Raw genomic sequence first — 15,811 nt, 5'->3', positions numbered from 1 at the left:
AATAGAAAATTATTTGACTGGAGAAGGGGAGCAGGTTACATCCCCTCCAGTTTTTGCCCATCTCCTGTGCTTGCTGCCGTTGAAGACCCATCAAAAGCTGTAGCAGGAAGTGTTAGGAGCCTGCCTACTGTGTTCATTAGTGAACCAGACTCTGATGTTAGCATCTCTGTGCCCTTGCAAGCAGGTGTCACTGCAGCCAGCACCAATTACAGCTGTATTCAGGGGACAGCAACATGATTCAGCCAGTCAGAAACAATATAAATGAAGCCTTCACAGCTCAAGGATTATATATTTTTAGCAAGCTGTATGTGATGTAATCCAAGAAGATAGCTGCATTTCTCTGAACTTAAAGGCTTGTTCTGTTTCTGTCAGCAGGCAACAACATAGAGTAAAACTTGCAGGCTAAAAAAAGGGAGAGAATATGAGCACAGGGTACAGTAACGTGATTTTTATCCCATCAGTACTGATAGGTCCTGCAAAAGAAAATACATTTGAGGTTCTCTAGATTTATCATATTGTGACCAAAACCAAAAACCAACAAACCAAACAAACCCAACAGCAACAAAAACAACCCAGTTTTTTTATAAGGGTTTCAGGTACTTTTCAGCATGCTGTATTCAGTGCTAATGAAAAATGGACTCTTAAATGATTGCTTAACAGCAGGGCTTTCGTTCAGGCCCCTGTGTGTGTTTTCTTGCAACAAGTAAAGATGTTTTATTGCCTTTTACAGGGCATGCAGCACAGTAATCTGAGAAGTCTGCATCTCTTAATCAAATATTGCTTTTATGTGAATACTCCATTTTAGAAATCTCAGTTAAAGAGCTGATGGCTGGGAAGTGCCTTCAGTACCTGGCCAAGGTTATATTCTTCCCGTGAAACTAAATAGCAATCATCATGAAAATTAACTGTAGGGCATCAGATCTTAGAATGGATGAGCAACCTGGTCGACTGTATCTATCTGAAGACCTCGTGTGTATCATTTAGTAAAGTTGGTCACCAGGAAAATTGATTACTTGATATCTATAATGAATTAAATCAGGGCCCAATAGTAGCTCTTTGCTTACATGCTACTTTTACCCAAGGTCTCCAAGCAGCATAGCGAATTCTGGGCAACAAAGGGCTTTTCACAGTGGAGTGAGCCAAGTGTCTCTTCAAACTGCCACTTGGAAGCTGCTGTGAACCAGATAGTTGTTTGAAGGACACAAAAAAGTGTTTGAAGGACACAAAAAAGTGTTTGAAATTGTCTTTCTTCAAGCTTTCTTACTTATTTCTGTACTCTTATTCACATTTTTTACTTTTCTGAAAAGAGACATGGGTAGCAGAGTCCAGTCAAAATATATGCTCAGGCTGAAGAGCAGACTGATATTTCATTTCAGCTTTATTGACATGAGATTTCCTAACATCTTTCCTGTGTGTTTCCAAAGGTGTTTGTTTCAAGAGCAATTTGGAAAACTGAAGTGCCACTTTTTTTTTCTCTTCTATTAGTAAATATATCTCAATTCTATTTTTACAGCACTGATATTGCCCGCAGAGAAGACGCCATCAGTGATCCATCGATTAAGGCTCCAGCAACACAAACCAAGCCACCACCATGAAACACTTCCTGAGGTAACTGCTCTGCATTTTTTTCATGGTGTAAACTAGTTTATATTGGGTTGCTTTTGGTTCACCTAGATTTTGTTACTTAATTAAAGCTCTTTAATTTAAAATTTCCTTTCTAGTTCCTTATAGAAGCCAAAAATGTGGGAACTGTCTTGGAGCTTGGAGCAGTAATGTATTAAATCAGTAGTGACTGATGTGGCAGGGGAAAATAGGAGAAACAGTAGCAGAACAATGCTTGAAGAATGTTGTGCATTTTCTTTCCCATTGTCATATGTTGTTTGGAATTTTTGAGTATTATTTGTGAAAGCATACAAGGGAAGATGCTTGGTGAAGATGTGCAGGTGTTTCTGAAGCTGATTCTGCTCAGTTTGGGGAGAAATGTCACTTACTTACTTGCTCCTGTGTGTGACTTGCAGTTGTTGCTCTGTAAACCAGGGCTAGAATGGGGGACTTGCTGACACGAGCTGTAGGTGCAGGAAGCCCATGTTGTCTTTGTTCTGTAGTCAGTGGAAAAAGCTGAGCAGTTTGATAAAAAGAAGTTGAGTCAGTGGAAAAAGGGATGCCATCCAGAGGGATCTTGACAGGCTGGAGAGGTGGGCCTATGACAACCTCATGAGTTTCAACAAGACCAAGTGCAAGGTCCTGCATCTGGGTCAGGGCAATCCCAGGCCCCAATATAGCTGGGCAGTGACTGGCTTGAGAGCAGCCCTGAAGAAAAGGACTTGGGGGTGCTGGGGGATGAGAAGCTCAACATGAGCCACCAGTGTGCACTTGCAGCCCAGAAAGCAAATCACATCCTGGGCTGCATCAAGAGAAGCACAGCCAGCAGGTCAAGGGAGGTGATTCTCCCCCTCTACTCTGCTCTGGAGAGATTCCACTTGGAGTACTGCATCCAGTTCTGGAGCCCCTATTACAAGAGGGATGTGGAGGTGCTGGAACGTGTCCAGAGAAGGGCCACAAGGATGATTAGAGGGCTGGACCACCTCTCCTATGGGGACAGACTGAGGGGGTTGGGGCTATTTGGTCTGGAGAAGAGAAGGCTCCAAGGAGAACTTATAGTGGCCTTCCAGTATCTTAAGGAGGTCCACAAGAAAGCTGGGGAGGGACTTTTTAGGATGTCAGGTAATGGTAGGACTAGGGGGAATGGGACAGAAATAGAAACGGGTAGATTCAGATTGGATGTTTGGAAGAAGTTCTTCACCATGAGGGTAGAGGTTGCCCAGGGAGGTGTAGAAGCCTCATCCCTGGAGGTTTTTAAGGCCAGGTTGGATGTAGCTCTGGGCAACCTGATCTAGTGCGAGGTTCCCCCATGGCAGGGGGATTGGAACTAGATGATCCCTGAGGTCCCTTCCAGCCCTAACGATTCTATGATTCTATGATTCCTAGAAACAAATACAGATCAGGAGCTTAATTTGTGTATGAACCAAAGAATTCATGTTCTGTCTGGCTGGGGAAAAACTTTTTAAGAGGGATGAAACATATGCTTCTGTACAGAACATCTGTCACTGTAGTTTTCTCTCATTTTAGACTGTTTATAGCTAAGAATCTTATACACTATGGATGTCACCATTATTTTCTCTAGCATAATCATCTGTCAAGATTTTGCTGCCAAACAAGCCTTGGCTTAAGGACCTCTGTGGAGTGTTTGGGTCAGTTTCCTCAGGTATCTAGAGCCAGCTGGAAAAGGACTCTAAGTGGCACATAAACAGTTTAAAAGTATAAAGTAATTATTTACTTGCTAACACCCACAAAAGACAGCTAAGATTTAATGAGCCTTTAGGCTAAGTGTTAGTGTGCTCTCTACTGACATTGGCACCAGTCAGAAGGGAAAGGATTTGCCTCTGCAGCTCTGCAGTCCTAAATCTTCCACTAACGTCACTGATACTGATCCAGTGACCTGATGATTCACAATTAGCCTGGCTAACATCCCTTTGGTGATGTCTCCTTTGTGAAAGGCTCCCAAGTTAGAGCCTTTCTTCTTGGATACTGTCAATGATTTCCATCTTGGCAGCCCCATCCTCTCTAATTTTTTCTTTCTTTCTCTGAACAGACTTGCTCAGCAGCCTGACTCAAGGTCACAAATTGGTACTGTATGGGATCTGGGTTGTTAAGTCCTGCATACATGGGACTCTACCATCCTGTGGGTGGGAGCTTCCATCTAAGGTCACACAGGGTGCTGCAGCTTGCCCCATAATGGCCTGGTATCTTTTGAGCATAGTGTAATTTTGCTCCTTGCTGATGGAGAATCTGAGCCTGCTGACAACTTCTAAGCTCCTGGCTCTTTCCTGATGACAGTGAGTGCCTTGCTACTGCCCATTCTGCCCTCCTTTGGCTATTCTGGCTGATTTGGTGTTCTCTCCATGCTGGATAGAGTGTGCTATTTTGGAACATACGGATTCCTAAGGCTATCTTGAAGAAGCTACCTACTACTTCTTTTCAAGGGATTTCTGAATTCTGAAAGGGAAAGGGATGTCTGAAAGGGATTTCTGAATCCTGAAAGATCTGAGAAGTCTCAATGATGTTATCTTCTTTTGTGTAGCCAAGGTAGATCTGCTGAAAAGCAATTGCTTATCTAAATAGTACAGTTTAGACCTTTGTCACAGGAAGGCCACTATCCCACATGCTGAACAGAAAGTCAGGTTAAGGGATGTAGGGAAAACAGACCACCTTAAATAAGAAAACACTGTTGGAAAAGGAAGGCTATTCTGTTTGCTTACAGGCATGTAGAACTTCTTACTTAAATCCTTTCACATGAGCTGACATGAGTACAATGCTCATATTTTGTAACTCTAGAAGAAGTATGGGGAGATGAAGAAATCCTAATGGCAGGTTTGTGTGACAGGGAATAAAGCAGTGAAGTTTGGAGCTGCAGGAAGATATGCAAGACAAGGATATTAAGCCTTCTGCCTTGGAAATTAGCACAATAATTAGACTGTCATTATGGTATGATGCTTTATTGCTATTGGCATGTATTTACTTGAGGCATAGGGTGGATGGTTTTGGTTTGGGTGGGGTTTTCTATGTGTGTGTAGTTTTTCTTCTAACAACATGCTCTTACAGGTAGTCTTTACCTGTTGCAAAATGGCCTGCCTCTGGAGTTAACCTATCTTTGCTGACAGTTGCCATCTGTACTTTAACTGGAACATTAAATGGTTGCTGTAAAAGTAACTTTAAAAAGATGTATTATACAGTATATTTCTAATACAAAGTCCAGCCATTTAATGGGACAACAAGATTCAAGAAGATGGGTGTTTTGGTGCCACGTAGTAAGACTGCTTTGAATAAACTCTAGTCCTACAATATTTGAACAATTGCAAAACTTCAAAATATGTCCTGAATTGAACTGGTTGCCTTTCCAAGGACTCTACTACACAACTGAATGGCAAAGCTGGAACATGTCCAGAGGCGGGCAACAAAGCTGGGGAGGGGTTTGGAGCACAAGCCCTATGAGGAGAGGCTGAGGGAGCTGGGGTTGCTTAGCCTGGAGAAGAGGAGGCTCAGAAGAGACCTTATTGCTGTCTACAGCTACCCAAAGGGAGGTTGTAGCCAGGTGGGGGTTGGTCTCTTCCCCTAGGCAACCACCAACAGAACAAGAGGACACAGTCTCAAGCTGTGCCAGGGGAGGTTTAGGCTGGATGTTAGGAAGAAATTCTTCACAGAAGGAGTGATTGCCCATTGGAATGGGCTGCCCAGGGAGGTGGTGGAGTCACCATCACTGGAGGTGTTTAGGAAGAGACTGGATGGGGTGCTTGGTGCCATGGTTTAGTTGATTAGGTGGTGATGAGTGAGGGGTTGGACTCAATGATCTCAAAGTTCTTTTCCAACCTGGTTAATTCTATTCTATTCTACTCTAAAGAACGGGGCTGTGCTTGCACAAATGACAGCTACTCTGACATCCAGATCTTTCATAAGGATATAATTTTTAGATTGGAAGATCCTTACTTAACAGAAGCTCATTTCTGGCTTTTCATCTACCTGTCAACAGCTGCTGCTTTCCAATGGAAAGAGAAATTTTATGTATTTATATTTTTTAACAGTCTAGTACTTGGAATAACTAAATACCTAAATTTAGGTGAGTGCTGTTGGGCAGTAAACTACAGGATTCTTAGGCTCACGTCTCCAATCCAAGGCAATGTCCAAACTAAACTAACTGTTCTAGATTTCTTTCTGAGCTCATTCTGGTATGAATTATGTTTGAAGTCTGAAATACCACTTATGAAATAATAAAACAGTTTCCCAGTGAAATATTTAATCTTTCAGTACTTTCTCTTTGTAAAGATATTTTGAGGAGTTTGTCAGTGGCACCTCCACTTTGACTGTAACTTATCTTAAACATCTGAAGTAACAACTCAGAGAACCAAGTAGGGTTTTTTTTTCAATAAATCCTAGAAACTTGACACCTTCTCTTGATCTACTGCAAAACAGTCTGTCTGCAAGCACTAGCAGATTTTGAGCATAAGTTCTGTCTTACTGGAGTCACATCAGATAAAATGAAAGTCAAGCCAGCAAAATGCAGAGCAGAGGAAGTGTAGAAAGCTGCTGTTAAAAACTACTCTCACGTCCTCCCTAGTTGCCACGGTGACTTGCTTTCATGTCTAAATGGAGAGATAAGGTGGATTTCAGTTGTCAAGTCTGCAAAAGCACAGAATGAATAAAATGTGTTTTAAAGGAGCTAAGAGCAGGTTTGCCTGTGGCAGAAACGGCGATTTGTGCGTTACTTCTTGGCTGACCTTGTATACACACTGGAAGTTATACAAATAAACCAAAGGTAGTTAAGTTAATTAGCTTCTAAAACGGTAGTAGCACTTGCTTACTCACCTACTTGCACAGCTTGGCACCCATAACTAATGTGTCCTTGACTTCTCAAGCCGTAATCAGAATTCTCTGGGAGAAAATATTGATGTGTAATGCTTTCTTCTCCGAGCTGAGTATGTCCTTGAGGAAAATCAGTTGTGTAAGAATCTTTCTTATCTATAGGACCTGAAACAGGACATGCAGGAAAGAAAATGATGTGTAGGTAAATTCAGTGGCTTGCATTTTATTCTTTGAAACTAGTAGGATTGTGCTTTTTACTTCTTTTTCTTTTTTTTTTGGTTGGGTTTTGTGTCTTGTTTGCGTCTCCCCCAAGTTTTAATCCCAGTGGGTATCTAGCTGAAGTTTTTGTTTTACCCAAAGCACATTTTTGTGTTTGTTACTAGCTCTGAAAATAGTGAGGTTCTGGAACTATGAGGGAGAAGGAATAAGCACCTTCTAATTTATTAGTTTCAAAATCATTGCACAATAGTTAATCTCTGCTTTCCTTCATGTCAGCATGTTGCATCATGCATACTTCTTCTGTTCAGGCAAACATACCTCACACAGGAAAGAGCTTCACAAAAGTCCTAGACAACTTTGGAAGGACTTGTGCTCCTAACCCCTCCCCAGCTTTGTTGCCTTTCTCTGGACACATTCCAGCAATTCAACATCTTTCCTAAATGGAGGGACCCACAACTGGACACAGTATTCAAGGTGTGGCCTAACCAGTGCTGACTACAGGGGCAGAATGACTTCCCTGCTCCTGCTGGCCACAGCCAGGATGCCATTGGCCTTCTTGTCCACCTGGGCACATTGTCTAGAGAAGCCTGACATCTTTAAATAAAAAGCCAGATTTTCTGAAAATGTGATGTCATAGTGTCATTGGAGAGAGCTGTAAATTCTAATAATCATCTCATGCTGTTCCCATCACACAGACCAATATCAGCTGGGGTAGTTGAGGACAAACCTTGACATTCCTTGTTGAGAACCACTTCTGTTACTCCCTTTGCAATGTCAGAGTGTGAAACAACATGCTTGGAGCTCTCTGCTTCTTGCCACTGTGAATTTTTTACCCCAGGCAGTGCAGGATGTGCTATGGAGAACAGAAGTGCTGTGACTGGAGCAGTAGTATACTTTGTGTGTTTTCCTCCCAGGCTACGACCAACAGAACAAGAGGACACAGTCTCAAGCTGTGCCAGGGGAGGTTTAGGCTGGATGTTAGGAAGAAATTCTTCACAGAAACAGTGATTGGCCATTGGAATGTGCTGCCCAGGGAGGTGGTGGAGTCATCATCAGTGGAAGTGTTTAGGAAGAGACTGGATGGGGTGCTTGGTACCATGGTTTAGTTGATTAGATAGTGTTGGATGATAGGTTGGACTCGATGATCTCAAAGGTCTTTTCCAACCTGGTCTGGTCTATTCTACCCTATCCTATCCTATCCTATCCTATCCTATCCTATCCTATCCTATCCTATCCTATCCTATCCTATCCTATCCTATCCTATCCTTTCCTATCCTATCCTATCCTATCCTATCCTATCCTATCCTATCCTATCCTTTCCTATCCTATCCTATCCTATCCTATTCCTTTTTTTTATCTTTTTGGCTCTATATGTCTCTGTTTTGCAAGGATCCTAGCAACTGTAGATCTTCCATTCTTCATCCCCTCCTGCAGAACCTCTGCTGAGCCCCACTATTGCTAGTAGGGATGGGTGGGTTGCCTGGTTTCACAGCATTCTTAATAGCCTTCCTAGGTAGTGACTGCCTAACTCCTTTTTTGGTTAAAGCTGTTCTTAGCAGAAAATTAGAGCTCAGAAGGAGAGTGACACACAGGTGGGAAGATATTAAAAGAGTTAAAATTAGAAAAGCAAGGAAGGAGGAAAGATTGAATAGGTGCATTTACCAGCCCTTAGCTTGTGTTTGCTAATTATACAAAGAAGAAAACTTTACAATTCTTTGGCTGTTGTGGTGGTAGCTTTAAGCATTGGTAGTATTCCATAAATCTCTTCCAGGCCTGCAAAGGAATACTCACTCTTTTGAGAATATTTTTGGGAAGTTTAATATTTTTTCCTGTATATATTTTTCTTGGCAGCAAAGAAACAGTCAAGTATTCATCTCAGAGTTCAGTGGCCCTTTCTGTGAGCCTAATTGGGAGAACTATGATGAATTGTGTTGATATTACTCAGGAGCTAGCAGGTAGCTTCTGATGTCCAAGTGATTGGCATCAACCACTGGGAATGTGTAACTCTAAGCCCTACTGGGAGGACAGCTCTGTTATGTTTCCATCATCCTCAGCAAGGACCTGCCTGTTGATTTGGCCTATATGCATCTGTCTCTGTCCAGAGAGGGAAAGAGACTTTTGAATATTTCTGTGTCATGAAATTAGAGGCGCAAATGAGGCCAAAATAGCAACAACTAGACTATTTATTACACCAATAAAGTGGATGGATCAGAAGGAGAGAGAATAGGAGAAGGAGAGAGGAGAGAGAATAGGAGAAGGAGAGAGGAGAGGAAAGGAATTATATTACCTCACTCCTCACCCCTCAAGACAGCTTGAGTCTGTGGAGGAAGGGTGCTGCAGCTTTGGATGTAGAGGAGATGTTGGGTCAGTGAAGAAAGGCTACTGCAGCTTTGGCATAGAGGAGATGTTGTCCTTGTTGGATGTGAGCTGGTACTTAGGACACGGAGAGAGGGTTCCTCTTGGTCTGCTTCTGCCAGGCTACATGGTGATGTCTTTGTCATTTTTCTCTCCTGGTATTCTCTCCGTTTTCCTTCAGAGCAGCATTGCCCCAGGCTTTTCCTTCTTCCGTGTTTTCCTTCTCAACACCATTGTCCAGGTTTTTTCCTTTTGTGTTTTCCTTCTACTGAGCTAGTAGTTGTTCTTTCATACAGTTTTTATGTGTGTACATTCAAGAGAGTATGGATAGCAGCAGCCTCTGCCCATTTCCAGGGCAGCTGCAGTCTGGTGAGCAACCTTCATCTATGCACCTTCCCAAGAGTCATTCCAGTGACGACTGCCCAAAACACATCAGCTATTGTCTGGGCAAGCAGTGAAGGTGATTTTACCTCTGTTGAGTCACATCGAGAGAGACAAAATTTAGTCTCTCACAGCATCAACATCTTATTATGCCATTTTTTTCTTTGTTTTAGCAGAATAAATGTTCATATGAACTCTTGTAAATGTGTTTTCCATATGTAAGGATAAATCTGTAGATCTGTACAGCTGCATGTAGGAGGAGCTTGGGATGCAGAAGAGTAGAGTGCAAGTCTTCAAGGAACAGCTTCATTTCTGTAATACTTACATCCTTAAAACTCACCTCAGGATCTAAGGTATTGCTGTACACGACTACACAAACTGCTGGTGAAACACACTTTTCTGTGCTGAGAAACTGCAAAGGCAAGCAGGAAAGAAAAACAACCACAATGACAACATACACACTGCAAAAAGCAGGAAAAAATATCCACAAAACACAGAAGAGATTGAGTGAAAAGGAGGTTTGGAATTGGACCCTAAACCTGATCAAAAATTAATGTCACAGTGCTGTAGTCAGATGTAGCTCATGCTACATTTCCACGTGAGTTCTTGTTCATGATACACTGTCTTTTATAGCTGCCAGTGGCTTGATTTTGCTTACATGAACTAGTGTAGTGGCTACCATACAACTTGCCTTATTTAATCATTAGTGTGCTTTTATTGCAGGATGTCTACAAGCAAGAATTCCCTATTCTAAAGAGCAGACTTTTGAAACCAATCCTGTGTTGCTTTTTGTGCTGTTCATGTTACAAATGGAAGATTTCAACTGTTGTAAGCTTGAGATGGATGAGTAGTAGAAAACTGAAGGTACCCACAAAGGCTAACTTCATTCTATAAGCTGCCTAGTCAAAACTAGTTTCTTAGCTTTCTTAGTAATAACTGCTAAGTATATTTTAGTGAATCACAGATGTAGTGTTTGTGTGCTGTGGTGACATGTTTTCAGTAGATACATCTTTAGTAGCTTATTTTTGTGCAAACTATAGCCCAAACAAATCTTTTAATGGGAGAGGTTTGTGAATCTCTCATTGAGCCTAAAGGCAGCATCATGTGATTCAAAAGAAACTAACAACACCCTCACCAGCTCCCCCAGTCTTATCCACAAAGTTTTGAGTAATGAAATGGATTGTGATGTTTCAGCTCTGGAGGCAGTTAAGTGTAGTCATGAACCTTCTTAAAGGAAGTATGTGGGTTTTATGGGAGCTATATTGTTCATTAGAAGGAAATCTTTTTAGATGGGCTGTTAACATGAAATTGAGTCCTCCCTCGTTTCATATAAATGATCTCTGTGGGTAGTGAGTTGGTCTAAACCAGACCTATCCTTTGGGGAAAAAAACAGGTCAAGGGAAAGTAACTCTAATTTCTATTACAAATGTTTAGAGAAAAGCTCAGAATCCACCTTCCAGTTTGACAATAATCCCATGTATTCGTTTCTCTGGACCTTCAGTCTGACTATAGAGCTGGGATGTGCTGAGGAGGCTGAGGGATGGCTATAGATTGTGTCTGGATTCACCAGGGATGGTGGACTGAGTCTGTGAGGGCTGATATCAAATGTCTACTGGAAAACCAACATATCTAATGGTACTAAAGGTGGCAGTTGTAAGTGTGTGAAACTGACTCTTAACTGTCTTATATTTCTTCTGGCTATGGGAAACTGAAAGAATGATTGCTCAGCTGCTAGTGGACTTCCCTTCTAGTCACTACTCTTGTTGTTAATACTGGAGGTGATAAGCTGCTGTGAAGCACATACGAACTCCTCACAGTAGTGTGCTCTGGCACATGTTGTGGGGAGATGGAAGGAGAATGACATGACATTTATAATATTTCAGTGTTGGCAAGTGAAACTTTCTTGTGTATCTTAACTTGATTCTAGCAGGGGAGTGATTCCTCGTTCTTTAGATTTCACTTTGTATCTAAAATAGAGGCTTCCTATTGCATGAAGACAAGGAGGTTGCCTGCATGCAGGCATTTGGGAGTGTTAAGTGAATTAACTTAAAGTGTGAAGATAAAGTGGATGCTTTTAAAGCATGTTAAATACTTGTGTGGATGCTCTCTATTTAGACATAAAATGGTTTTAGTTCCCTTGGCTTAATCTTCCTCCAAAGGAGATTAAATAGAAGTGAACATAAAGCAGATTAAACTCCTGTGGGGGCCTTAACTGAGTTAACTTTCCTTCCCTGAATGTTCTTCTACACCATGCCTCTAAGAGTGTTTGTAGGAAATGATGGAGCTCTTCAGGCTCTCCACTGACAAGGGTAATATAGTCTCCTAACAGATAACTGTCCTTTGAAAGCATCAGTGATGTGTAGAGGAAATAATGGGGTAATGATCACAGTATCACAGTATCACAGTATCACTTAGGTTGGAAAGGACCTCGAGGATCATCGAGTCCAACCTATCAACACAGACCCCATGACTAGACCATGGCACCATGGCACTAGACCATGACTCCACATACACACAGCCTTGGAAAATAATGGGCTGAATATTTCTGACCATTTAATAGCAATCTGGCATATCAAACCTGTATTGATATTTTCCCATAATACAGTCACAGAACATAATCACAGAGGTTGAGGTGAGAAAGGACATCTGCAGGTCATCTAGTTCACCTGAGTGCTCTAGCAGGGCCACCTAGAGCCAGTTGCCCAGGACCATGTGTAGATGGCAGTGTTCCCATTACCATGGCTTTGCATTTTCTGAGATGTGCTTCCAAACCCAAGGAGCCTAGGTGGATTCTCTCCCCTCAGCCTCAAGTGCTAGTGCACCCTGTAGAATCTTCACCTTCATAGCCATAGAGACAAGAAAGCTGAAGTCTCTCCAAATAAGTTGTGCCCATGAAATCTGCTTTTTGAGTGTGTTATGTAATTGTGGTAGCTGTATGTGGGCTTTGGTAGCAGCTGAAATGCTAACAAACTTTAAAATAGGCTTCATACACGAGAAACACTCTTTTTCAGTCCTTCATGGGAGGTAGTTCAGGCTAGGAGGGACCTCAGCAGGTCTGTGGTTCTAGAAGGAGCTCACAGCAAGTCACCTCTGAGGTCAGACTAGGATCCTCAGGGCTTAAAAAATTCTGAGGAAAAGGAAAGGAGACTGCACAGCCACACTGTCCTCATGGGGAGAATATTCTCCTTATATCTAGGTTGATCCTGATATGTTTCAGCTTATGACTGTTGGTCCTTGTCTTCCTGCTCTGCATCACTGTGAAGAGCCTGGATCTGCCTCCTTCATGGTCTTCCCACAAGCACTGGCGCTGCTGTTAGGTAGCTTTGAAGCTGTTTCTGCTCCAGCTCTCCCAGCCTCTCCTTGCAGGGTCTGTGATCAACCTTACCATTTCAGGGAATTCCACTGAAAACCATCTGGTTTGTCAAAGTCTTTTTTGTATTGCTGGGCCTCAAAACTGGATGCAGTGCTTAAATAAGTGCTTTCTTGGCTTGCTGTCAATTCTGTACTTTGAGAAATTGTGCAGCCTCAATGCTGTATAGCAGCTGATCTTGGGAAGAACTGGCAATCCTCAGGACAGGGAAAGCTTTGCTTTCCTTAGTCATCAATCTTCACTCTTTGGGACCTGTTGATTCATATTTGTCAGGATAACCAGCCACTCTGCTTGGAGCAGCTGGATGCAGAGGCACAGCTAAGCCTGGGTGTCATGGTTTTGTGCATCCTCAGCAGCCACGATAGCAGAGTGAGCTGTGCACCTTTCTCATGTAGCCCTGTTTCACCAAAGCATGGGCAGGAAGTATACAGCCTTTTATTTTAAGAGGACAAATCATTTTCTGGAAATACTCTTTTGAAAACTCCATGCTTCCAGTTCCAGTGCTCTGTGTGTGATCTTGGTGGTGTTGGGGTTTTTGTTTTTGTTTGGTTTGGGGTTTGTTTGTTTTGGTTGGTTGTTTTGGTTGGGGGTTTTCTGTTGGTTTGTGGTGGTGGTGGTTAAGGCTAAAAAGACTGATTGAAGACTTACCAGGATAAACATTTGCAGTATGAATGCTGCTTTTGCTTTAAAGGTGCCTTTAGGCAATGGGAATTTGGGGTGAGGAAGTACCTTCTGCTTGGGCGGTGGCCTTGTTGAAACAAACTTTGCTCAAGACTTATTTTCAGGCTTCTTCTATTTGGCAGGATGTTTGTCCAGGTATGCCTGTACTTCTACTGCAAATGCTTGTGGCGCTGCCTGAAATTTGTGGTCAGGAAACTAACAGGGCAATGTGAATTGCAGAGGATCTGTTACAATACCAAACCTGGAGCTGCCAGAACTATGAAAATAGGTAACTGCAAATTCCTTACTTCTGCATGCTTTTGTACCTTCCTGCACGTGCAGAAAGTCACACAACAGTGTGACTTCATTCTTACATGTAAACAAATTGTTCATTGAATCCAATATAATCTTGGCTTGTCTGATGTGCTTTCAAATGCTCTTCTCTTGCAGAGGCATCACTGAAAGGTTCAAAAAGTAAGGTGAGTAAAAGATCTCATCATTCACCTTTTTTGTGGTATCCTGTGCAGTTGGTTTGTTCAGTCTGCTGTTTGCTCACACTAAATCATGTTAAGGTTTGATACAATTTTGTATCAAAGCTGCCTTCTACTGCAGAGGGTCTTGGTTCCATAATAGGCAGGTTAGCTTGCAGAAGTCAGGGAGCATCAAATGCTCCAGGGACAGGCATGCTGTGGTGCTGACGAAATTATGTGTTGTAATTTGGGGTCATATAGCTTCATTCCTTGCCCTGCCTTAACAGTTCTGTAACCTGCAGTCAGTCACTTACACACTTTACACCTCAGGTTTTTTGTCAAAAGCATGGATAAAACAGGCTGAAGGCAGCAGTACCTAGATAGCCCAGAGAGCTTTGATCACTGCTTTCTTTTTAAATACATTAATGGAGAAGAGCCTCTGTCATCCTTTCACTGTAGCACTGATTGTGCTAATATTAATTCTTCTTACAAAGCATTTGTGTATGTGTTAAATGGCATCATTCAGCTGCTCATTTCCCTTTGGCATGAGGATTGGTGAGGTTGAAAAGCTTACCTCAGCATTAGAAAAACTGATGTCACACGGCTCCTTGTTCAGCATAATGCTTCCAAATGTTCTTCTAGCACAAACAGAAAGGCAGAATCTTACTTAAAAGCTTGCATTTAAAGCACTTGTGTAGTTTTGAGACACACCACCAGGGAGTTCGACCTCTTGGGGTTTTTTTGGAGGTCATGGTGATTTTTTTGCATACTGAACTTCCAGGAGCATTCCTACAGTACGATGACATGCAAGGGAAAGGAAACTGGTTTGCTGTGCTTCTGCAACATGTTGGGAGAAGGGATGTCAAATGAACAATTCCAGTGTAATTAGGTGGATGGTATGAAGCTACCTCCTGATCAAGGGCCCAGTGCAGATCATCTTCACTAGCACGCACCACAGAAATGCCATAGACTGGGTACAAGAGCATGGCAAAGCGATTCAAGTTCTTACAGTGTTCTGAAACTCATCAGCAATGTTTAAAACACTATAAAAGTGGAGGGTGGATGTGTATATATGTGTGTGTGTATATATATATAGAGATGAGATTTCTGAGCTCTTAACTTAGAAGGTTTGGGGTATCAAATTCACCATTGTTAACTTGAATTGAATAATAGCTTCCCTAAACATTAACATGTGTTTAAAACCTCTTTTTAGCGGCTGCAAACTTCAGTAAGTGTGCACCCTGATGCTATTGAAAAAACTATAGATGACATCATGCAGCTGAAAAGGATTAATCCAGATGTAAATCCACAGTAAGTTCTCAGTTTCCTTACAAAACAAATAGGAATTATTGATTTCTTCAGTGCTTAGCTCCATGGAGAACTGGTGCTCCATAGCTGTTGTGACACACAGTTGGAAGATGAATTCTGTCTCTCAGTATAAAACTCCCAACTTAAGCTTTGCTGTCAAAAAGCTGATGGAAAAATGAATGCTCTTTCACCATGACTGTAACAGGCAAGTCCTGAATCACACTGCCATAGTGTATTGTCAATGCATTGATTTATGGGGGCCACTTCCCCAGGAATAAAATACCACCAAAGCAGGTGATCCTGGCAGTGACAGTGATGGCTTCTTAGCAAGGCTGTATGTGGCCTTTTTGAGTAGGGAAGAAATTATCACACTCTAACTGATATAACCAGCATACTAGGTTACATTTTAAACCTGCCTTTACTTACCCAAACACAAATTTTAGCAATACAATGTAGATTATATTCTTCAAATGCTACAAGACGTTAGTGGCAGGAATGGATTGACAACAAGCCATTACAGTTACAGTCACATGTTTTAAGAGTAAATGATAACACTTTTCTGTTTGTCTAACCTTTCAGCCCCTATCTTAAGTCACAAGATGGCCTAGGTCAGGCATCAGTGGGAGAAATG

The 15,811-nt window shown here is 42.0% G+C and overlaps 1 protein-coding gene across 3 annotated transcripts in view; it reads left to right on the top strand.

The window, feature by feature from the left end:
- Positions 1-15,811, top strand: part of ELMOD1 (ELMO domain containing 1) — a 58,787-nt gene that overhangs the window by 20,483 nt on the left and 22,493 nt on the right. For 2 of the 3 annotated variants that reach the window (XM_068144814.1, XM_068144794.1), the window contains exons 2-5: positions 1,514-1,608; positions 13,546-13,691; positions 13,853-13,881; positions 15,086-15,183. In XM_068144814.1, the coding sequence (XP_068000915.1) occupies positions 1,592-1,608; positions 13,546-13,691; positions 13,853-13,881; positions 15,086-15,183 (290 nt within the window). In that variant the 5' untranslated portion in view covers positions 1,514-1,591. Of the gene's footprint in view, positions 1-1,513; positions 1,609-10,095; positions 10,237-13,545; positions 13,692-13,852; positions 13,882-15,085; positions 15,184-15,811 lie in introns of all 3 variants that reach the window. The other variant, XM_068144805.1, reaches the window with a different exon arrangement.

The sequence above is a fragment of the Melanerpes formicivorus genome, unplaced genomic scaffold (genome assembly GCF_026170545.1).
Source record: "Melanerpes formicivorus ecotype bairdi unplaced genomic scaffold, bMelFor1.0.p_v2 SCAF_1, whole genome shotgun sequence".
NCBI lineage: Eukaryota > Metazoa > Chordata > Aves > Piciformes > Picidae > Melanerpes > Melanerpes formicivorus.
Note: the sequence above shows the minus strand (reverse complement) of the source record. Positions and strands in the feature narration are given on the sequence as shown.